Source organism: Pollicipes pollicipes, unplaced genomic scaffold (assembly GCF_011947565.3).
Source record: "Pollicipes pollicipes isolate AB1234 unplaced genomic scaffold, Ppol_2.1 Scaffold_6686;HRSCAF=7923_pilon_pilon_pilon, whole genome shotgun sequence".
NCBI classification, from domain to species: Eukaryota; Metazoa; Arthropoda; class Thecostraca; order Pollicipedomorpha; family Pollicipedidae; genus Pollicipes; species Pollicipes pollicipes.
In genome coordinates this window covers 2,433,666-2,458,540 of record NW_023596921.1, presented here as the reverse complement: position 1 = coordinate 2,458,540, position 24,875 = coordinate 2,433,666, and the positions used below count along the sequence as shown (strand labels likewise).

Sequence of the window (24,875 nt, the reverse complement as noted above, 5' to 3'; positions counted from 1 at the left end):
CGGGCGCCGCTCCGGGCCGCGTTGCTCGTCCGTTGCCAACTGCTCGAAGCGCGAGCGCAAGTCAGAGGCACTCTTCTGGCGCGGGATGTCGACAGCAGCCGGCCGGTCGGCCGTCGCCTCGCGGCTGCTCTCCAGGCCGGAGAACATGGCCAGCTTCTGGCGGAACTGGTCGGCGCGCGCCGGCGGCCGCCAGTGCACCTCGTCGCTGCCGGCGCCGCTCACCGTCTCCAGCGAGGCGATCCGGTGGCGCAGGCCGTCGCTCAGGTCGGTCGACTTGCGGTGCAGCCGGCGCTGCGCGGCCGACGTGCGCTCCTCGCTCTCGCTGCGCTGCTCGAACATCGAGCGTCGCTTGTGCACGTCCACCTTGGCCTTCTTGTCGCGCAGCACCACAGACGGCCGGCCAGTCTTGGCCGGGGCCGGGACTGGAGCTGGAGCTGGGGCTGGGGTTGGAGCTGGGGCTGGAGCTGGAGCTGCCGGAGCCGGGGCTGGGGCCGGGGTCGTCGCTGCCGGTGCCGGCCGCCGCCGCTCCTCCGGCGTGACGGGCAGCGGACTGGGCTCGCGTCGCGGTGGCGCGGGCTCGGCCGGCACGGACACCGGCGCCGAGCCGCTCTCGGCCGGCGCCAGGCGCGTCTTCTCGGCGAACTTCATGTAGCCCTGGATGGCACTGTCGTAGGTGAACTCCTCGGTGCCGCTGTCGTGGCCGTTAGCCTCGGCCGTCGTGGGCGAGGCCGCGCATTTGTCGGGCGGCTCCTGCGGCGGAACGAGCCGGGGTCAGGGCAAAAATCGCGCGCCGGCCGCCAAAAACCAGTGAGGTTAGCAGCCGGCAGGGCCGCAAAATACGCCGTGCGTCAAAAATAGAAACACAGAGGGGTAGTATGAGAAAGAAATACACAAAGAAGACAAACAAGTTAGAAGTGCACAATCACGCTCAAGGTTACCGAACACTGCCCTCCGATGTCCACGTGCTGCTCCAGCGCCGCCACGCGCTCTTACCCACTCACCCTCGCACACACACAGACCCACAGAGAGGAGGCAAGCGCGACCGGAGCGGCGGCGGACTGGCCGGCTGTCGGCCTCCACTGCGCAGCGGCGTGGCTCTGGCCGCACCAGCGCACAAAAAGCGCGCGCCGGCCGCGCCGGTCGACAGCGCCACCGCCGGTCTGTCCACCTGTTCACCTGTCGGCCCGTCAGGCGAGCAGGCAGCGCCGCGGCGGCCGGCAGAGCGCGCGGCGCACAGCTCGAGACACACGCCGCTTTGGTGGAGCTGGGTGTGTCAGTGTAAGATGGCGCGCGTGGCTGAGACGCCCGAGCACGTGCTGAAGAGCGAGACGGATGCAGATTGGCACCCTCTTAATGATTAGAACACGAGCCGACACAGTTACTCCGCTCGTTACTTGTGTCGGTGCACAGTGTAGAGCCGTTATCGGGTTTGACGAACTAGGTTAACCTGATAAATTCCGTGGCACCCCCCGCACAACATCCAAAAGTCGTTTGACCAGCTCAGTCAAAGCTTCTCAGTCACAAATGGCCACAGACGACGCCTCCGACTGTCCGATATGCCCGCATGAGTAAACAGTGCACGAGGCACCAGCTGACATTCTGCATGGGCGGAGCGACAAAGATCAAGCTCGGTCCAAACATGGCGTCTGTCGATTGCCCAGCATAACTCCTGCTACCTCGGATGATGTATGACCCACCGAAAGTGGTCAGTTGGCACAGACTGACACGGGACAGCAGTTGCAGCCTACTGACATGGATACTGATACCCAGTCCTGGTGATCTGCAGCCCAAAAATGATGCCCAACAGCAATCTGCCGTAAATTACGTGTGCTAAGTGCAGGCGGCAGTGGAGCGCATTGGAACGCCGCCGAGGTCAGGACCAGAAAGCGTATCATTGTCAGCAATAAAAAACCTCCGTCTGTTTATAAATTGGCAACTGGTTCGAGTTTCCGATGGAAGCACCTGCACAATGTGGGTCACGGGGGTTATCTTAGGCAGCGAGCCGCGCGCCCGTGTACTCTCTGTCTCCCTGCTGTGCCGAGAACTGCCCTGCAGTCGTTGTCTTTGTCCGCCCGTTGACAGACTAAGCAAAACAAAGTCGTTGGCGCCGCGCTTCGTTGCGACCGTGCGTTAGTCCTCGGGAACAGGGACGTGTCACCACGCTCTGCAACGAGTGACGTTGGACGTGTCACCACGCTCTGCAACGAGTGACGTTGCGGGACAAAGCTTTCGTTAACCCAAACACACCTAAAGCGTAGCAAACAAACGCAGCATGCCAACGGGACCTGCATCCTACGTCGAAGATAACCTGGCGGCCTGGACGCCCCGGGGCCCGGGCTGGATGATAGTGGGCCGGCGCGTCAGCCCATGGCCAGCGAGGCGTCACCACGAGCGCCGCCGCTCGAGGGTAACGAACCACCGGCGGCGGCGCGCTGCGACGTGCCAAGCGCATCAACAACCTACCCAAACGTGGCCTGTGCTGGCCCAACATGCAGCACCTAGCATTAGTGCTGTAATTTGGGTGAGTGTTCAGAGGTTTGTTGGTGGAACGAAATCCAGCTCTACCTGGTCCGGACAGGAAGAGCTGGGTTTCGAGCTGGAACTGGAGTCCCTGACGACTTCGGAAGAACTCAAGCCCAACGAAGAAGGGAACCCAGTCCGCCCCCCTCTGAACACCATGTCCTAACCGTTCAAGGCTCCAGTCACCTAAACAGGACGCCGAGCCCCCCTCCCCTCCCGGCAGCGGCGGCTCCAACGCGCTCCTGGCCTGCCATTTCCCGGCCGGTGGGGGTCCCGCCGCGCCCGGCTGGATCTGATTTCGCCGCCCGCGCGCTGCGCTGTGGCCTTCGACGGTGGCTGGTCCGAGCGGACCCATCGATGCATTTCTAATATTTGGCCCGGTGCGCGGCTACAGCGGAGCCCGGCCTGGCCGGGCGGAGCGGCCGTGGGCGGCGCTCCGGGGCTCCGGCCAAATGACACCTCCCGGCCGCCCGTCCTCCCCAGCCGGCGGGGATCGCCCGCCCACTGCGGCTCGTTCTGCCGGTGGAGAGTCACGCGACGTGATAGGCTCGCAGGCGACACCGGTTGGTCGGCCTGGGCGGGTGAGCGCGCGCACTGATACGACCAGTTATTAGGGGGATAACACAGATCGAATCAGACAGGCGATCATGTTTCCAGAACTGAGGAGCAGCGCTCAGCAATCCCAATGGACGCCATTGCCGCTTGGCTTGACTGCCGTGCGGAGGCGCCGGGGGCGACTCCACACCGGCGAATCGGGCACTGGGTCAGGCTGAAAGTCACGGCCTCGGCACGGAAGAATGACGGAGACGTGGCGGCGGTTACCCGACTTTACCTACTTCAGAGACAAAGGCTTTTGTTTCGACACGGCTCACACAAAAATACCGCGGCCAATGGCTACGCTCGCGACGCGGCAGGCGGCCGGTTACCGCAAGAGAGCGCCGGGTTCAGCGCTTCCGCACGCACAGGCAGGTCACGTGCCCGGACACACACGCACGCCGCGCAGTCGAGTCCTAGCGCGGTTCGGCCGGCCGACCGGCCCGCGTCGCTCCGAGCGACGGGTCCAAAAGCACGTGACTGACTGTACGGTCCGCCGCGGCGGCGCCCGCCAACCGGTCCCCGTGCAGCGTACGTGCGGGACAGGATTTAAATGCCGGTCACAAGGCGGGCCCGGCAGCAGCTGATAGGGGTGTCGCCTGCCACCCGACACGCACGCCATCTGTCGCCTGATGGCACGCTCGATGCGACCGACATCTAGGAGGAGAATCGGGAACCACGCTGTCGTCAGCCAGGCGCTGGACCGTCACGCGATCCGGCAGGCCCTGACTGGTGTCTATCGATTACATCTGTCCTGTGAGCGAGACACCACCTCCGGCAGCATGACGTGATGCACCTTGCCGGGGGGTAAGGGGGGATCTCTGCACCTGGTCATACTAAATCCGCCGACAGCGGCTGATATTGGCAGTCGCCGGCATCGATCAATAAACATAACGCAGTTTTAAAATGACGCGGAGCGCATGGAATCATGGGCCATATCAGAATAGGAGCACTGACTTAATGCAGAGTAACGGAAGTACTTAACGATGTCACGCTTCAAAAGCTGACAATTTTCACACACTTCTAGCCTAATATTGCCAGGCAAAGCTGCTTTTAGCGTGACTTTCACTTCACCGCCGGGGAGCCCGGGCGTCTGGTATTGTGTCATCAATGGCTGGAGGCGTCCACCGCATCGCCGTCAGTTCAGTCGATAAAAGGAATGTCTCACGCCTTGTCCCACTCGCGCGCACGCGGTTGTGTCATAGCTGTACTTTCCTTTGACGATTTCGTTCTCGTTGTTCCCATATCAATCACAATTAATATCACATCAAAACATGCGCCAACGTCTTTATCAAAGCATGGCACTTCCATTCATGCCATTGTTTCTCGCATATAGCCAGCAATAATCAAGGCAGAATTGGTGTCGTCCTGTAAGTCCATCAAAGAGAAGGCAGCAACCTAAAGAAGCTTCAGTGCTCGCAATCGCTGGCGCAATAAAAGTCCGGCCAGTTCTCCGAAACGCCTCTTCGGACTGCAATTTCTTACCACATTCAGCAGGGAGCACCTGGTTGCGCGAGTTCTCCCGCACAATCGAACGTTACAAAGACCACTTCTACCCTCAGTGGGGCCCTGACCTTACTATCATTGATATGTGACGAGCTTTACCACCCGCGCCTTCACTCTCCTCCGGTAACCGGTAACCGGCAACCACGGCGTCGTTGGTTATGTGAGCCTAGGCGCGCGTCATTTGAGACTGATTACGGAAACTGTGACTGTGAAAAAAGTCTGATACACACACCTGACTCTCATGCGCCCCAAAATGCCGATATACCATGACACGCGCCGCCATACGGGACGTGTTATCAGTTATGTGCGATCAGTGACGTGCGTTACTTTTGGGTTAGCTACTTACCCCGAACATCATCGAGGCCAGGGACCCACCTGGTGACGTCGGTGTGGCCCTTTGGTGACGTGACCTCTGTCTTGAATGTTTCAAATATTTTGTGACCTCCGGTCCGAGTGAGTGACCCGGACAGTGATCTCTGATCCGAGTGCGTGACCTACCTGGTTGTCGCTTGGCTCGCTGCCCGTATCGGAGCTGGTGGCGAAGCCCAGGTCAGACTTCGTGTCGCTGGAAGCCGGCGACTTAGCCGTCAGTAGGCCGCTGATGTCGTTGTCGTCGTCGGTAAACACCTGAAGCATGCGGCGGCCCTTCCTGCGGGACGGACCGGGCGCCGCGTCAGCGCCATCGCTGCTACCTGGGTGGGCGCCGAATCAGCGCCAGCAAACGTCCTCGTTGCAGAAGTGTGAAAAATGCGCAAGAGGCTTGCAACTTCGGTCTGAGGAGCTTTGAAGAAGCGGCAAGGCTGCGACTAGGAATGTATTCGTCCTTCCCCACTCACCCAGGTCCGGATCTGCATGTAAGGAATTCAAAGCAGCCTGGATGTTGGATACACTCTCCGCAAATATATTTGTATCCGCGGCAGGCTGCGAGGAACCAGTGCTATCCCGAACGGAAACGCTGGGATATTTCTATTTCTATCTCTCCGCTGTTTTTATCGGTGCGTTGCCACCCAGGTCAGCAGGAGTGCCATCCTTCTGAGCCGAGAAGCCGCGTTGTTTGGGACGTGGGTGATGAGCTCGCTGGGGCCGCTTTTTCCTCCAGCTCGCTTTGAGCTTATGGCAGATTCAAGCGGCCAATGCCCAGCAAACGTAAGCACAGCACCCGGAACTTGGTTGAAAATCTGACTGAGCTAGCACTGCGTCTACAGTCAACAACTTCACACACATGAGCCCTGCACCGGTGAACGTTGCTTTGCCATGCTCAGCACGTTGCCTGCGCCTCACGAAACAACCCTCCAAGCCAGCCGCCGCGCCGTGCCGGGGGCGACCAGTCCAGCCGCGACTCCGGCTTAACCGGCGCACGGGCGGCCACCCGCTTACCCGCTGCGGTCCTGCATCATCTCGCCGAAGGTCTTGGCACGGCGGCGCGAACGGTCGTGGTCAATCTCCTCCATCTTCTTCACCTCCGTCAGCCGCTCGATCACGTCCTCCTGTCGCTTCCTTCGCGACGACTTCCAGTTGTCCAGGTTCTGCCGGCGCGGCGGACGCATGTCAGTTCCAGTGGGTCAGGTCAGGTCAGGTCAGGTCAGCCCGCCGCAGTCGGGTTTCGATTGTTGGGGACAACAGCAGACAGCCAGGGTGGGTGGCTAGGTGGGAGGCAGAGGTTTTAGCCTGATTTCTAGCACCTGACGCTCTGGGCTGGAGGAGGCAGCCGCGGCTAACCGTGCGGCTAATTGTGCGGCTAATTGTGCGGCTTACCATGGGGAAAGAGAGCACGCGGTCAAATGCCCAGCGTGTGGACATCACTGGACGAGGTTGGTTGGTCGAGCGTTTTTTGAAGATCACATGAGGGTTAAAGAAGGCCTGTCAAACTGCACGTTGCTCTGCTGCGAGCTGACCGTGTCATGTGATGAAGTGCTGACGTGTCACATAAATGCCATCGTAAATCGTGAACTTGGTTCCTCTGACAACATAATTCGGTCGGAATAGTAATTAAGTGAGGCGTACTGGCTGGAATCGCTAATGAGGCGACTAAAACAAGCATGCGACTCACAACATACGCTGCTAATATATACAGTACAATGCTGATCTCTATGAATGCAGCATGACCAAACCGTTACCATGTAAAAATATCCTAAAACGTTTGGCTTTTCTAGGGACTATCTGGGGGCTCTTAGGTCAGTGAATTTTCTGAGCCTAAGTTGAAATCAACTACACGCACTGGGAGCAAGTGCCGGTCTCTTAAGCAACCCTTCTTCGGGCCAGACAAACCTGACAATGGAGCACTGGCAGCTCCAGCAGTTCCGTCACAAGACAAAGGCCCCACGGGGCTTTGATGTGAGAAAGTCGGCAGTTAAACACAAAGTGCTCCCCGTTTTCACGCACCAGAGAGAACAATGGCTCAGACTGGTCCAGCCGCGTCGCTGTCTCAGTGGAGGAGCAGCGCAGGACCACCAAGCTGATAACCTCAGCCTACCTGGGCCGTGTTATACGACGCAAGCCACAACTTCACCATGCCAATCGGACATCCAACTATGGAGCGGCCGGTCCCACGCCCACAACACACCACAAAGTCCCACAGCATCAGTCTCGCCTCACCGCCAGTGGTGTCCGCGCGTGGAGACACGGTCACCAGAGAGCGTACATAGACACCAGCCACTCCACACCGGCGGTTGGATTCACCAGAAAGGTCGTCCCAGCGCCAGGGTTCCACCGCCTGGTCACCCGCGGTAACTCACCTGATCATCGCTCACCTGACCACCTCTCTGAAGGCGGCACCAGCGGTATAGCGCTTTGTAAAACAAAAACTTTTTGTAATCATCCTGCAGCAGCTCGTCGCGCGTCGTCTCCATGCAGCCCGCTCCAGAGCCGTCAAAGGAGGGGGGGGGGGGGGGGGGGCAGCACCTTGCAAGGACGCGAAGCGTCAGAACGGACTGCAAGCGTCAAAACTGTCGGGAAACACCGATATAATTCCTCGACGCCGACGGGCACCACGTTCCCGGAGCTGCCACCGCCACACAGTCCCCGGCGGCTCGGCTACCGGGGAGACTGTCCGAAACGCCACGACACTTGCTCTTCACTAATGCTCGACGAAATGAGAACCCATCCAGGAATCACTGCGCCAAGAACTCTTTGCTGACGGCTCGACGCGACGAGGAGTCGCTCTTTAAAACACTGCAGCGCAGCTCTTCACGGACAGCTTGTGATGACGAGACTGGCGGCGTCCGACGTTCAGCCACACGTCGTGCGGGAGACGTCACCGATGCCGCCTGTCGTGCTGGCGTCCGTGAAGCGGCTCTGAGCGCGGTCACGACGGCGGCGCCTCTGGCCGCGCCGGGTGCCGGGGGCGGTGCCGGGGTCGGCGCCGCGTCAGCTCGAATGACGGCCGCCGGAGCGGGCGACACCCAGCCCGCTTCCTGCCGCCGGCGCGTCCCGCTGGCGGCGTCGGAGGGCGGGGTGCCGGGCAGCGGCGTCACGGCACAACGCACCGGCGGGGCGCGATGATCACGGCAGACCCGGGCGCGAGCACGCCAGGTCACGGCAGCGGATCTCACCGCATCACGTGGGATCTCATGACGGGGTAGCGGTGGGAGCGTGTGGGATCAAATGCCGTGCTGATCCCAGGGCCACGGCTCAGTGGGCAACAGGTCACATCAAATCACCGAACGGAGCGGGACCAGAAGCAGGCGCGGCGGCCGAACGACGCACAGCGTCGGGGGCGGACAGGCGCCGGCGCTGGCCGCTCAGCAGCACTGAACAGAGACTCGCGACGCCCCGCCGCAGCGTCGACACACGCCACCGTCGCCACGAGGAGCCGTCGCCTCGGGGAGAGCGCCGCCGCCGCCGCCGCCGCCGCCCGAATCGGAACGGAACGGAGCGGAGCGGAGCCCCAAGCGGCGGCACTAACCGCCGGCCGCGGCCCGGCGCTGTGACCCGCTCTCCGAGCTCGGGCTGTGCCTCACGACACGTCACGCACGTTACGGTGCGCCGCGACACGGCCGCTGCACCGCTGCCGCGCGCTGCAGGCCCGCTGAATCGGCGTCTCCAGTTCCAGCAGAGGCGTGGAAGGAGGTGCAGTCGATGTGAAATACAGCTCGGCAGTTATTCTGACAGAAGCGTTGCACAAACACGATAAATCTGATGCAAACCACGCGCCGTGCTGTTCCTTTTGTTATTTCGTGCTTGAAGTGAAACTGACGGATGACATCACTGTGAAATGGCTTGTTGTGACACGAAATCATATGACTGCGCCCAGGAGGGGCATCATTCATATATCAACCCAATTTGTTACGTGCTGACCTGTTTCCAGGGTGCTCCCATCGTATCAGTGGCTACTCGTCCGCCATGATAAGGCCGCAAGCAATACATGTGTTGCTAACGAAATGTGAGATTTCCTAAACGGATTGCAAACCCAACATTTCGTCATGAAGTAAGTTACTCAGGTTGCAGCACACGGACTGTTCGCGCGTGCCCAAAGTACGTTGCCAGCATTCGTTCAACACTTCGTTCTGCCACATAGCGGTCGAGCTCCGACCTCAAACGGTGCCTCTTGCTACCTTGCACACCCTGCAGCGATATAGTCAGTAACACAGCGACAGCTCTGCAGGCGAAGGAGTTAGCAGCAGTGTGCCGACACTACCCCTGTCCTGCCCCGGGCCGGAGCTCGTCCTGTCCCAGGCCGGAGTTCATCCTGGCGAGAGCCGGAGCTCGTTCTGTCCCAGGCCGGAACTCGCCCTGGAGCCGGAACTCGTCCTGTCTGGAACCGGAATTCGTCCTGGCGGGAGCCGGAACACGTCCTGTCCCAGGCCGGAACTCATCCAGTGCCGGATCGGAGCTCGTCCTCTCCCGGGCCTGCAGCCGTGCAGGGGATGGGGGGGGGGGAGGGGGGGGGGGGAGGGGGGGGGGGGGCGGTGCTGCCGTGCCGAGTCTGGCGTGCCACTGGATCAGACCGCACGCTTTAGCCGGGCCGGTGGCGACGGCGGCGGAGAAAAAACACGGCCCGGCGCCGCTTTCCACGCCGCGCGGCGTGAGAACGCTGACCGGGCCGGGTCAGCCGTGTCGAGATGGGATCGGCGCGCCCTACTTCCGGCCGCCGGCCGCGCCCCTCAGGACCGGATCTCAACGCGGCGCCGGCTGACGGAGCCAGCCGCCAGCGTGCGCGTCTTCAGGCCGGCCCAAAAACCGGACCCGACCCACCAGACCGGCCGAAAAACCCGGCACGGGCCTACAGACCGACCAACAACAAACCATGTACGGACACGAGACCAGCCCACAAACCGGACACGGGCCTCCGGACCGATCGACAAACCGTGTATGCCCCCCTCCCCCTCCCCCCCGACCGGCTGACAAACTTTTGGTCGGAACATTCAGCACTATCAGACCTGAGTATCGCCCTTCGCTGCAGACCGGCTGACCGGCCAAGCAGCTTCAGGTCGAGACGACCAGCAGACCAGCCAGCGCGATGCCAGTCCCAGTCAGCCTTCGATCGGGCATGGCTGGGCGTGCTGGGCCGATGAGAGCTCGTGAGAGTCTTATCGCGATGAAGGATGCGGCCAGCATGATGTAACCGAAGAGCATGTCCGCAACATATCTTACATCTGACCATCTCTGGCTGTTCGCTGCGCACGGTAATGCACAAGACAACTGGGCATCCCGAGAGCGTCAGCGCCTTGCGTGTCTGCCCAGTCCTCTCACAGCGGCCGCCCTTGTCCCCAGAAACGGCCAGCTGGAACCCCTCCGTTACTCACGTTCTGCCACGCGGCGCTCTCCTCCTCCTTAACGGCCGGCTTGGCCGCCATGCGCAGCTTCTCGGCCTTCAGCATCTGCTCGGAGGCGGTGCGTAGCAGCGGCGTCGGCCCAGCCGCCACAAACTTCATCGGGTTGGCCGCCGGCTTTGGGCCCACGCTCACGCGCCGTGTCGGGATGTTCTCAGTCGAATCAGCTGACACCTGGAAGCACGGTCACGCTGTCACGCTGTCACACTGTCACGCGGTCGCGGTTCCGCCGGCGTCCCACGCGCGCCGTCCGATCTCGGCCGTCTCGCCAGCCAGGTACGATCAGTCTGGCCGGCCCCACCGCTCAGGGTCGGGGCGCCTCTTCCACTGACGGCCGCGCGCCGCCTCCGAGGCGGCCGTGCAGGCGCGCCGCGCCGCCGGCACTCAAGGACAGTGGCTACGTCACCTACCGGCAGGGCGAGTCCGCCCGACTCAGCGCCAGAGTCCCCCCCCCCCCGAATCCGCCGCCCGAGTTCGCCCGACTCGAGCAGTGCGAGTCCGCCCGAGTCCGCCCGACTCAGCCGCTGCCGGGGCGAAACGCTCGCCGCTCGCGCTCCCCCGGCGCGGCGTACGGAGCGGGATCGGCGACACTCTGTTCGGCAGGCCCTGACGGAGCCACGGCCGAACAGGGGCCGGGCACGGCGGCGAGTACGGCGCACCGGTCCGGCCCGGACCGACCGCGTCGGACCAGGACCCGGGCGCGGCGCACCAGGCTGGCAAGGACCAGCCGCACCGGGCCTTCGGGCGGCGGCCGGGGTCGCTGCGACGGGCGAGGTGACGCGGCTCCGCCCGGCGCTCTCCTGCCGGACGGCGCCGGTGACCCGGGTCAGCCGGCCGCCGCCGGGTGCAGCTCGGCGGCGGGAAGGAGGTCGGGAGGCGTTCAGCATGCAGCCTGCTGTGGGCACTCAGTATGCACGGAATGCTGGCCCGGCCGCCCGACCCCGGTACGTGATAATTCCGGTGCTCGGCCGGGCGAGCCGCACGGACCGGCCGAATGGAGGCAGGGAGGGACGACGAGGCTGACAGACACCGTTGGTCCACGACGTCTCCATGACAACCGACGCGTGATGGACTAAAGGTTCCCAAACGTCGCAGTTTAGCGCATGTCTACTTCAAGCTCGGCTCTTTGCAATGTAGTTCGCCTTCGAGCCGCGATGTTTGATAGAATATTTCTCGTGTAAGGTTCATCTGGTGGAGCGGACGCGTAATCACATACACCAAATCCGTAAACTTTTCATAGCATATCAATTACACTAGGTTTTAACACCGGGTTCAACTAACTTATATACATGTGCAGCCGCTGGCAACGACTGTCAGCTAACTGACATCATTCATATAACATGCTGGGCTTTGTGATACATGACTTAACACGCGCTTGAGTGGGGGGGGGGGGCAAATTGACCCCCTCGAAGGTTTTTCCAAATGGCTTCCGAACGGCGCGGCGTAGCTGTGCCAAATTTTGCACAGCTGTAGACAACTGAATGGCGGATCGTTTCACATGCAAAATTAGATGTACCTTGTAATGTCGCTGACCTAGGGCAGGTCAAAGTCAGGCCATCGTTTCAGCGAAGGCAATTTCTAGGGAATCGTCCAATCTGATACAAGAACGGAGTGTTTGACGAAGCCATGCATCTCTGATATGACATGCTCCTTCGGCACTACCAATATTTAATAAGCAAATTAAGTTAGCCTAAGGTCAGGTATGAAGGCCATACCAAGGTACAACCAACCTGATTTATTTCTCTAGGGCTTGCTGTACGGGATAGTTTGTGGTGCTCATTTCGAATTTATTGATAGCAGGAACCGAATTATACATCTTCCATGAAATTCTTAGAGGTCAGAAAAGCTCATTGACCTTAGCTGACCCGGGTCGACATTTTGTTTTGTGAGCAAACTGCCTAGCGCAATCTTTGTCGCGTATTCAAATGCAAAACTCAGAGCGGTCTTGCATGATTTTGGTCACCATGACCTTCAAAAGGTCAAACAAGGTCACTTACCTTAAATGGGTTTTTGACCTTTTGCTTAGAAACAGTTTCCTAGGTTCTGGGGGCACTTTCGTGACCAACCTAGAATTTGACCTTTTTTGACCTTATTGGACCTGAAGAACATGACCTAGGAAACTCAAGCTTTGACCTAAGTGACTTCACATGCAGGTCAAGACACCCTGCATATTTGGTGTCTCTAGCTCTCTTAGCTCCCGAGACCTCGGGGGGGGGGGGTCAAATTACCCCCCCCCCCCACCCAAGCGAAAGGTACCTAGCCGGCCGGAAGAAAGGTGGCATCACCCTGATCCTGGCCCTGACGGAGGGTGCAACATCCTGACCCTGGCCCTGACGGAGGGTGCAGCATCCTTATCTCGGCCCTGACGGAGGGTGCAGCGTCCTGACCCTGGCCCTGACGGAGGGTGCAGCATCCTTATCCCGGCCCTGATGGAGGGTGCAGCATCCTTATCCCGGCCCTGATGGAGGGTGCAGCATCCTTATCTCGGCCCTGACGGAGTGTGCAGCACCCTGACCCGGTCCCGGCGGAGGGCGCAGCACCCTGACCCGGTCCCGGCGGAGGGCGCAGCACCCTACCCGTAGCTCTAGCGGAGGGCCCAGCTGACCGGCGGTGCAGCACGAAGCTGAGACGGCCGAGACGACTCGTGCCAGGAGCAGGTGCGCCCGCAGTCTGCAGAGATCGCGACCAGGCACGGCGGTCGCGTGTGAACCCAGAGGCCTTCGCTTACACCACCGGAAGGCTGGGCGAAGGGGCCACTGCAGGGGAATTATCGCGAGAGAGAACGTAGTGGCCATGAGTGCACGGCTTCCTGATGATTGGACGGCTCGGTGTGAACCACCATGACCCAGTGAGAAGTGGGTGAATAGGAATCGTCGCTTTACATGTCAAGGTGACACATGGAAAAGTTTCCGCGGGGATAACACGGTATCGTTTAGACGAAATTTGATCGATTGTTGGCAGAAGTAGCTTTGGGATCCGAGCTATAAATACCTCTGGTTTGTTGCAAAGATGCCATCCAAGTAAAGCAATTCCAACCCAACATTCAATCTTCCCTGGCAGAGCTTAATGCACCGTGGTACAGCCGTCTCGTGCCAGTCTGTCTCCCAACGCCGTTAGCTGACCGTGGCTGGCAGGTCGAGTACGCGCGCTTTTATTGGGCGCGAACCCGCACATCCCGCACACCAAGGTCATATTTCCCGCGCTCGTACGGCTGGGCTATGGGAAAGTCAGCTGAAGGGGACCACGCAGGGGGATGGGTCCGGATGAAGTAAGCGAGCTCCAGCCTTTCGCGGTGGCGCGGTACTGAACGTCGAAATGCTTCTTGGTCATGCCAAGAATTTATCGCGTCCTAGCGAGGTAGCAGGCTGTTGACACAACACTTCCGTTTGCCTTCCCTCCGCGTGTGGTTTGGCGGTACTTGGGCGTACAGTGTCTTTGACGACACATTGTACTGGATATGACTAGACGTATTACGTGTATGCTCTCAGCGTGTACTGCGCATCAGTAAGCTACCAAACAGTCCAACGAACCACACACGATTTCAGCTATGCCATTTGGAAAGACAACTGAACAACGTTGACGAAAGGCAACAATCATGATTCCGGCAATTACGGCGTGCGCAATTGTAGCGCAGTGAAAGAGGTAGGGTACGTAAGTGTGGGCATTTAGAGTCGCATGGCCTTCGCTTGTTCAAAACACGGTAAGTGCCACAGCCTTGAGACAATTGCGACAATCTGGTGTGATTGCTGCGCAGATACCGCTGAATTTGCTCTTACGTTAAATACACATTAGAGAATGGTTAAACCAAGACCCTCCCCCACCACGAGCTCACCAGTCCGTGAACTTGGAACAAGGACCACTGAGGTATGGTGTCTGTGTGTTGACACCCTTACAGTCCTCCACGACCGGTTTCTCGGCCGAGCACACATTTTTAGCTAAACCGTAGGGAAACCAAACGCAGACGCGAAGGTTTACCCGGACAAACAAGTGACAGCGACTCGCAAGGAATGCTAGCAGCTACTTTGTGTTCATAGATTGTGAGGGAAAACTATAGAACTGACGTCGAAGGTCATCGTAAGAAGATTTTTAAAAAGCGCATGCAGTCCGACGCTAGAGGACAAGAGAATCGGAGACTTTGACAGCCATAGAAGTCAGCCGTGCCTCCCTCCGAGCCAGGTTCGCGATTTTCCCCACCATGACGACAAATAGCGTGACATGCATGATATACATGACAAACAGCATGACATGCATGACGTATAAGGCAAGCAGCCGGGTGTACACAGCCGGGTCCCACAGCGCCACAAGCAGCATGCGCCATTCGCTCCGGAAGCTCTACGGTCAGCGTAGCTCCGCCACCACCAACCATGCACGAGATACCATGCCCAGACGACACGGACAACACGGCAAAAGCTCGCGGATACGGGTACCACGCGAGCGCTCGCCCAGTCGCGGATGGCGCGAGCGACAACAGGAGTCAGCATCACCCGACAGCAACAGGGGCCGCCAAACGACTTTGGAGACAGCGACACCCGACAACTACAGGAGCCAGCGCCGCCCAACGGCTGTGTAGACAGCGACATCCAACAACTACAGGAGACAACGGCACCCGACAGGCGACGGTAGTGTTCGGGCGACCGCAGACAGAGCAGCCCCGGGGTGACTACGGACCACAGCGGTAACCGGAGGACTGGGGGCAACACAGCCCTCCCGCCCTTACCGGTACCTGTTTTTTGACGCCACCCGCCGAGCGAAGCCTCTGGAATATAGAGCGTCACCGTCACCGGGAGACCCGCCGTCACCCGCGCGCCGTCAGCGGTCGCCAGGCAGCAGCGATGTCACATGCACATCCAGTGTGAGCAGGCTGCGGAGCGAGCCGCTCAGCGCGCCGTCGAGGCCGCTCACGGTTCGTGCGCCATCACATCGTTACAGGCAGCCGCCACCGACCGGTGAGATTCAGGCAGTTCATCGTGCCTTCGCAGATGCATCGTCATTGTGGTGCGCATACCTCAGTGGCGCAAGGACATTGCAAAAGTGGCGACTATCAAATAATCAAGAAGACAGGTTAACCTGAAACAAGTATGGACATTGATTTTTAGAACGTCTGGGAGCCCGAGGATCACATTTTTTGCAGGATCACATTTTTTGCAAGGCTTTTATAGCCGCTCAAACCCTATACAATTCGCGAGGTAATTTCACAAGCGTACAAGGCAGAGCGCAGCTAGAACAGTAAATGTTGACGTCCTAAGGCTGCAGCTAAGGCCATCAGCGAGGTAAATATTTTCACTCTCAATCACCATCGACACGCAAGCCAGAGGCGCGCCCAGCCAACGGGATCGACCACATAAATACCTGGGCGGTTGCCGATCGGCGATTTTTGACGAGCGCATGCCCGCCTCTCATAGGCTGAGGCCTTGCGTGCCCTTTATCTCAAGTAGCGGCAATCGGCAGGGAGGGCGTGGCCCCAGCCCGCGCAGCACCCCGGGTGGCCCAACCGGCGACCTCCGACAGGTCTCACGGTGACCTCCGACAGGTCACTGGGGTGGATGCCGATGAGCGTCTCCACCCCGCCCCTCCACGGACAGTATCGGGTGACTTTTGCTTCGTTTTGGGAAACGTGCCGTGCCAACTGTACAGGACAATTTGGACGAAACAAACAGCTATGATAAGTATTTGGCTTGCCGAGGGTAGGCTGGAGGAAGTCACCATTGCATTAAACATAGAGCAGAAATCAGAGGCGGTGTCGCAGCTAGCACTTCACTCGCATCAATGGGCAGTGCAGAAACAAAGCTCTTGTTAATACGTGGTTACCGTTAGTCAGCACGTTTGCTCAGCCCTCGCTGCTTTCCGTACAGTATGAGGAGAGAGTGCGGTAAGGCCACTTGCTGGTCCACACCGGATGTGCTAGGGCACCAGCTCGGAAGCTAGAGGAGAGAGTGCGGTAAGGCCGCCTGCTGGTCCACACCGGATGTGCTAGGGCACCAGCTCGGAAGCTAGAGGAGAGAGTGCAGTAAGGCCGCTTGCTGGTCCACACCGGATGTGCTAGGGCACCAGCTCGGAAGCTAGAGGAGAGAGTGCGGTGAGGCCGCTTGTTGGTCCACACCGGATGTGCTAGAGCACCAGCTCGGAAGCTAGAGGAGAGAGTGCAGTAAGGCCGCTTGCTGGTCCACACCGGATGTGCTAGAGCACAAGCTCGGAAGCTAGAGGAGAGAGTGCAGTAAGGCCGCTTGCTGGTCCACACCGGATGTGCTAGGGCACCAGCTCGGAAGCTAGAGGAGAGAGTGCAGTAAGGCCGCTTGCTGGTCCACACCGGATGTGCTAGAGCACCAGCTCGAAAACTACAGCCCCGCCATTGGACTAAACAACATCTCATCAGAACGCTTTACAGATATGTTACGACTGATCCGGCAGCCAGGGTCAAGCGAGATGATAACAGATCTTCGTCGTCCCCACGTAGCTCTGCACAAGTCCACAAAGTACATCAGATGCTAGTCGAAGCATACCATATTTACTTCCGAAGAAGACTGTTGTGTTGTTGTTCATTGGTGTTTTCGGGCGCGTCGACTTCAATGGTCATTTTGCGCCCATAACGATGAAGAATGTTGTGTCTCTTCTGAGCCCATGGCCTTAACCCTGGATGACCCCGTACGTGCGGTCATTGGACACGACGATGATATTGTCACATTTCCTGTGAAATGCCTACAAACAACGCTTGGCGCAACAGATGTGACCTGACATGACGATTATCTCAGATCATCATTTCACTATTCCTGAAATATCTCACTCACTGTGTTTCATGATACAAATGGTCTGAGGACACATTTTACCCCATTTTCCAGACTTGCCCAGGCGTGACGATGACAAGATGACACGTTATGACACCTAGATGACACCTAGGTGTCACCAGATGACACCTTCAGGACGTGCCACAAACCGCTGTGACGTTCCTGTGTAACACCTCAACACCTGAGCTATTAGGCAAGATGGCTTGGCGCGCACAGAGCTGATAACACGCCACGGAGCGTCAATTTCCCACTTCCTCGCGGTGCAGAATTTTTGAGCATGACCTCATCGGTCGATAGCTCCAATGACCTGAAGAGAAAGGAACTTAAGCATGCCGGTCTCATGTATGAGGATTTGGGAACCGACTGGCTGAAGCGCCGTTACAATCCGCCGAACGGTTGAGAAGATGCATGAAGAGGCGTGAAGCGTGTTGTACCTCTTATCATCAGCGCTTCTGCCCCACGTGCCGTACTCAGGGCAAGGGGGCCCTGCCCCGGCAGGAGTCGCTTGAGGGGGGGGGGGGGCAACAGGGAACAGTAAGGTGTCTAATTAGCACATGCAGCCAAATGACCGAAATGAGTGCTTTCGACTATAGTTGGAGGTTGTTTAGTATCGTTGAGCAACACGCTAAAGAAAGTCAACGGACTCGATCGCCCTCAGGGTGTCCAATTACACGCCGACATACTAATGTTTATGAATGCGTGAAATGGACGTCTGTGACGTTCAAGTCCACGACGCAGTCGACACGGCCCCACGTGTGTGGCGCAGCACGCTGCAAATTATGGTTGATTACCATTGGAGAGCGACAGTTTCCGGCGGCAGGATGCCGATGGCCCGTCAGCCTTGGGCGTCCAAGGCCAGGCTGGAACGCGCTCTGCGCGATCCAAGTGGAAACGGGCACAACACCGTTCATTGTCAAAACTTCTCCAGGTGGGGTGGTTTCATTCCCTGGGGAGATGGCGGGTCGCTCATCGAGCGCTCCGTACCGCTGCCTCCCCTTGTTCGATCCTGGGAGCGCGGCGTTGTAGCATACAGAACTCCAGGTTCATCTGCGAAGCGCCTCATGAGCGATGCCAGATTTTGACGACCGGACGGCACGCTGTGATCGTGAGTTTCGCTGCTGGCGCACCACTCCGCCCTTCTGAAAGTGTGCCGTTGTTTTTTGTGTTGACATGTAACGGCTCAGCGTGAAATTTACGCGGTCCTAGTTTTAAAGTTTTGTTATGTTTTTTTATGTTTTCTTTATCAGCTACAGCGAATTTTACCAAGTCATTTCAGTTTATCAAACGTGCAGACATACAGAATAGTGGGTCGGAGAAACGGTGTCCTGCCAGTCATGCCAGATGATGCACGGAATTATTCACAAACCGGTGGTACTCTTGAACAAAGAGGGAAGCTTTGAAAAACAACAGAACGTAAAAGAAGACAAGGTCAGGAACAGTTCAACACCAGAAACAAGAAAGGCCGTTTCCGTTGCACCTTGTTCGAACCTGCAGGGTCGCACCACGCGACCATTGCGACCACCATTGCGACCCCCTGGCTTCACCACGGCTCACTAGTGGAGGAGGCGTCCCGGGACGCTAAGCTCGGCATCCTGGAGGGGCCAGACGCCACCACCAGTGAAACGCCTCACCAGGGCGGGGCGTGCCACATGACGCGGGGACCAGGGCGGGGCGGGTCACATGACGCGGGGACCGGGGCGGGGCGGGTCACGTGACGCGGGGACTCTCACCCCGGAGAAGCGCAGGACGGGGACTTGCGAGCCGCGTCATGCTGCATTGTTGATGAAGACGCAGACGCCGCCTTCACAGTCTGCGACGGACAGTCTGCCACGGCTAGTCTGCCAGTGAAAGTCTGCCACGGGCAGTCCGCGCGGACAATCCGCCACGGGCAGTTTGCCACGGACGGCCTGCCAGAGCCAGTTTTCTACGGCCAGTCTGCACGTTCAGTCTGCCACGGCCAGTCTGCATGGCCAGTCTGCCACGGCCAGTTTGCCACGGCCAGTCTGCCATGGCCAGTCTGCCATGGCCAGTCTGCCACGGGCAGTCTGCCACGGCCAGTCTGCCATGGCCAGTCTGCCACGTTCAGTCTGCCACGGCCAGTCTGCCATGGCCAGTCTGCCACGGCCAGTCTGCCCCGCCGGCGTGATGGCGTGATGTCAGCGCATGCGAGGCCGCTGAGTCACACGGAATCAGGGGCGGTTGGAACGGAGCACCCAGCAGCCCTGAGTCGCATCACTATAAACGCTTCCGGTCCAGCCATCCGGGAGAGCAGATTTCATGAGTCATGTTTATAAAAGGACCGGGCGCAGAACCCCGCCGCTGGGTCTCGTGACTCGGTCGGCGATCGCGCAGACAACCCGCCGACCCACGCCGACAGTGATGGGGCGAAAGAAAAGAAACGGGATATAAATCGACCAGCTCCGAGCCATCAACAGGCTAAACACAAAAGCGCGCCATAAGCATCGCATGATATGAGGAAAGCCAATTCTACCGATATAATCTTTATAACGGGAAAGGCGAATCGTAAAAACAGGCTCCAGCAAGAACGGTAACCGCACGGCACCACCCGGCGCATCTGTGGGCAATGGCTGCAACACAGCACCTGACAACGGAGCGCGCAGCGTCGGCTTATGTCCTGCCGCTACATCCAGTGGCGCTGGGCCGCGCCGCCCGCAGCCGGCTGCTTCACAGCCGTGTCTTGCGAGTTGCCAACAGAGCGGCCGGCCCGGCGCTCATCGGCGCCCCGCCGGGAGCGGGCAGGGGTCGGCGGCGGCGGCGCCCCCCTGCGCCGGCCGCCGCCGTCGGCGACAGCCCGATGGATGGCGCCGCGATGATCCGGCGAGCGACCTCGGCGGCCGCGGCGCGCCGTAATGCGCCCCTTACGCCGCCGGCTCCGGCTCCGAGGCTCCCGGGGTGAGATGCGCCGCTCCCACTGCGCGTCTATCGAGTTTCTTCCGGGGGCGCGCACACGCCACCCGGACCGATCTGAGCGGGTGTGGAGATCGGTCAGATGCTGTTCAGAATGACACGCCGCCCTGACCGACCCGAGCGGAAGCGCAAATCGGTTAGACGTTGTTCAACGTAATAATGCGTTCACCGCCGGGGAGTTTTGATTTGGAGAGACACACTTCGGCTCCTGTCGTTCGATGCCAGCAGGCTGAAGACAGCCCTGTTTCCGGATCCCCAATTACGAACGGTCCATGATCCAGATGGTGCGCGCTCCAACCCAGCTTACAACAGCCAGGAATGCCGTTCACAGCTCCATCGATGCACCTTCTCGCTGGCATTCCCCACCGCTCAAGCGTTCCGACCCAGATCCGACGCGGGGAAGCCAGGCAAGTCTTGAAGGCTTTCTCAACGAGTTGAGCTACAGATAGCTGAAATCTTGTTGACGGACGGCCAGATAGCGCCCGGTCCTATCCGGTGTGGCCACTCGCCGCGCGAGCTGCATATCTCGGGCCCAAATGTCCCGCCACCATGCACGTGACAAACACATCGCTTCGATCGAGGCGCGCCGACAAACAGATCACGACAAACAGCCTTTCCGTTTTAGTGGGCGATCGCTCACCGACGGCGGAGCCGGGCGGCGGGTGTATCTGGCCCAGGGCGCAGCGGTGGTGCGATACGCCGCCCAAGACCCGCCGGCTGAAAGGGCTGACACGCGCGCCCAGATGTGAAAGCTGATTGGCGATACTTTACAGGCTGCGGGCGTCGGAAAAAAGCCCCGCTTGGTGAGGCCGTCGTAAAAACAAGTATTGCCTGATCGTCCCCACCCGTGTACATCAGAAAGACGGCCGTGTGGGGCAGCCAGGTACATCTTTTGCCCACGATGACGAGGCAACACCCTTTTATGTCCACATAACTTGCGCGGCACGAACAATACATACCACGCCTTTCAGTGATCGCCTCCCGCCCGATGACGGCTTGTAAAAGTCTCAGACGTGACGACTGGCCATGGCGAAGTCTCAGACGTGACGACTGGCCATGGCGAAGTCTCAGACGTGACGACTGGCCATGGCGAAGTCTCAGACGTGACGACTGGCCATGGCGAAGTCTCAGACGTGACGACTGGCCATGGCAAAGTCTCAGACGTGACGACTGGCCATGGCGAAGTCTCAGACGTGACGACTGGCCATGGCGAAGTCTCAGACGTGACGACTGGCCATGGCGAAGTCTCAGACGTGACGACTGGCCATGGCGAAGCCACCGCAGCATGGAAACAGCGGTTTTCACAGCCTGAGGCGCGCCGGCCGAGCCATTGGTCGGTGTGCAGACGCGTTCGCGAGCGGCACGACAGAGGCTCGAACACGCCACTCCGGCTGAGAAGTGCGCCGTTCCTCAGCAACCAGCCTCCTCCGCGCCGTCCCTCACGATGGACACCGCTTCCGGGGCGAGAGCGCGCCCCTGACTGTCAGCTTCCACATGTCGACGGCTCAGCTGGCTCTGACATCGTCACCATGCTACTTGGCTGGTTCGCATACCGCTATATTTTTGAATAGCGTTGTTTTATCTTTAGATTCGGAGAATCATTACGGATTCTATCAGGGGAAGGTCAGGGGCCAGGATCTCCCACTCCCTCTCTCAGGGTGCGCCCCTGACAACGCCCCTCCCTGCTGAGCACGTGCCCAGCTGGAGGCCAGCCACCCTCCCCGCCAAGGCCGGGGTACCGGTGGCCAGCCGTGCCGACACCGCCCGGTACCCCCAGCCCGCCGTCCCTGACTGCACGACCTGGGAGCGCCTGGGGGCGCCACACGCGGATCTGGCGGTGACCTGTCGCCCGACGCGCCGCCGCCTGCGGTGCCACCCAGCAGAGGGTGCGCCCTCTGCTGACCTTGAAGGACACCTCGTGGTCCGCGTGGCCGCCCTCAGACTCAAGGTCAGCGTCCCTGCACGCACGCCCAAATGCATACCCGACGTTCCGCTGCGCACGCCTGCCGCGCAGGCCCAGGCCCATGTGTCCGCGCATGGCCGAACCCGGCGCGGCGGATCTGTGCCACATGGAATGCACAGCCATGCATGCAAATCAGAGCATGCACGCGGAGGCGGACTGCGGGCGTGCGCGAGGGAGGAGCACGGCGCACCTGCGCCCGTAGGCCCGTGGCGCCGGCTCGCCCCGGCGTGTGGTTGCGTCGTGAAGGGGCGGGCGGCTGGCGCGGAAGGGGGCGGAGGCGGGGGCGCGGCCCGCCCACGTCACGGTCGGTCTGACGGCCGGTCGGCGCGACGCCGGCGAAGACCAATCCCGGCCGGACCCGCCCGGCCAGACAGGGGCGCAGAGGGCTGGAGACAGCGCCTGAGGATAAACTGAACATCTAGATATGTGAACCACAGATACGAGGGGGATCTTTACGTGCAAACTACGTCGTACTTAATATTTCGGACCGGAGGGTGTCAACCACTTAGGCTGCACGCCTAGGTTCTATTTCTGGAGTGCAGTTCGTGCACTATGATTCATAAACCTTACCGACATACGCCGCACGTTGTGCGGTGACTGGCGCCGATCCAACTGAGGCTCGAGCTGCCCCGTCCCGCGCCGTCCCGGCCGGGGAGCTGGGACGGCTTGGGAGCGGCTGACGCGAACGGCAGGGTCGGGGCCAGCAGGCGGCTCGCCGCCGCCGGACCTGGGCCGGGCCGGCCCTCTGACTCACGGGCCGTGCAAATGTCGACAGCGTCCCAGTCAATACACGCTGGCCGTGAGCCCGCGCTCTGCCCGCCGCTCCGGCACTCTGCCCGCCGCTCCGGCGCTCTGCCCGCCGCTCCGGCACTCTGCCCGCCGCTCCGGCGCTCTGCCCGCCGCTCCGGCGCTCTGCCGGCCGCTCCGGCGCTCTGCCCGCCGCTCCGGCGCTCTGCCCGCCGCTCCGGCGCTCTGCCGCCGCTCCGGCGCTCTGCCCGCTCCGGCGCTCTGCCCGCCGCTCCGGCACTCTGCCCGCCGCTCCGGCGCTCAGCCCGCCGCTCCTGCGCTCTGCCCGCCGACGGGCACTCTACCGGCCGCTCCAGCACTCTGCCGGTCACTCCGGTGCTCTGCCGGCCACTCCGGCGCTCTGCCCACCGCCCAGCACTCTGCCGGCCACCCCGGCGCTTTGCTGGGCGCTCTGGCACTCTGTCTGCCGCCCCGGCGCTCTTCCGACCGCTCCAGCACTCTGCCGGCCGCTCCGGCGCTCTGTCGACCGCTCCGGCGCTCTGCCCGCCGCTCCGGCGCTCTGCCGGCCGCTCCGGCGCTCTGCCGACCGCTCCGGCACTCTGCCGGCCGCTCCGGCGCTCTGCCGACCGCTCCGACGCCAGGCAGTGAATCCCGAGTTCCTCCGCCGCGCCAAGGCAGCAAAGCACATGATCCGAGAAATACTTTCACTGGGTAGGAAAAGGTTGCACAGCTTTAAGTACGGTAACTACAGGCACGTAATTCAGGCTAAGCTGATCGTAGCATTTTGCAATGCCCCAATCCCGGTGCCGAGTGCACCACAAAGGTACCCACCGGCAGTGGAGGTGTACTCTGAGAGGCAGCGAAGGCTCCAAGGTTGCGCAGCGCATGTGCACGCTACAAGTTTCCAGTGAAAGAATAACAACTCGAAAGCTATCTTTCCAACGGAGCAGCAGCTCGAAAGATGCGCCACCGACAACAGGCGCATCAAAAGGTGCACGCTGGCGACAGACAAGCGTGTCGGAAGGAGCCCGGCGACAGCCGAGGCGCACGAGTCGGGAGGGAAGCGACAGACAAGCGTGTCGGAAGGAGCCCGGCGACAGCCGAGGCGCGCGAGTCGGAGGGAGAGGGCACGGATTTAATAGCCTGGCCATCAACATCCGGGCCAGACCGACGGCGTCGCGACTGGCTGACGCCGGAGCCGCGGCTTTGGCCGTGGATTTATTCGCAGGATGTTGACGTGTTCTCAGAAATAAACACACCGCCCGGTGAGTCCAGCCGTCATGGCCGCGGCGGCGCCGGCGGCAGCTTCGCTCCGGTCCAGCTGGCCCGCACAAATCACACCACTGAAGCACCAAACGACCACTAGGTGCACGTTTTAGTGCACGCGCGTGGTGGGTACAGCGAGACGGATCGGAAGTCACGCACTTTCGACGAAGCGGTGCACTGTGCCATGGGAAACCAGGCGTAGTTCCCGGTGCGTTTGAATCCTGCTTTCCCATTCCCCAACCATGTGAATGACCTCACCGCATCACGGCTTTTCTATCGCGTGTTAGCTGTCAACGGCGCGCCATTCGGGGAAACATCTCAACCATTGCATGCGTTCAATGCCACGGCTCGGTGCCGCATAGCAGAGGGCAATTTCGCGGTTTCCATCGCTGACGGCAGTTGAGCAGCCGCGAGTGGTTTTCCCCCTCGTGAGACCGGGCTGTGAGCTCATCGCTGGTCGCAGCCATCCCATCCTCTGTGTGAACCTGTCACGCCTTGCCAGTCACTGAGGTGTGGTGGTTAAGACATAATGCCTCCTCAGTCATGGAGCCGAAATGCGTGACTTCCCAGGCAACATTCAGCGCGCGTGCTACCGAGCACACCGAACCGGTCGTAGGCTAGGCGATGGATTTCTGAAAGTGACGCAGAAATTAACCGGATAGACATGTTTTTTTTTTAAGCGGCGCTAACAAGAAAATCCCAACACGTGGATTGATTGAAATCAGAAGACTCCCTGTGATCAGTGACACGGTGCGTAGACCTACGTTCATCTTAAGACCGAACGGCGAGACGCGGAAA

General features: G+C 60.2%; 1 protein-coding gene across 1 annotated transcript in view; it reads right to left on the bottom strand.

Moving 5' to 3' along the window:
• Positions 1–24,875, bottom strand: part of LOC119107289 (trichohyalin) — a 71,434-nt gene that overhangs the window by 6,053 nt on the left and 40,506 nt on the right. The window contains exons 3-6 of the mRNA XM_037230709.1: positions 15,115–15,147; positions 10,365–10,565; positions 5,998–6,146; positions 5,119–5,269 (exon numbers count right to left, since the gene is read on the bottom strand). Of these exons, the coding sequence (XP_037086604.1) occupies positions 5,119–5,269; positions 5,998–6,146; positions 10,365–10,565; positions 15,115–15,147 (534 nt within the window). The remainder of the gene's footprint in view (positions 1–5,118; positions 5,270–5,997; positions 6,147–10,364; positions 10,566–15,114; positions 15,148–24,875) is intronic.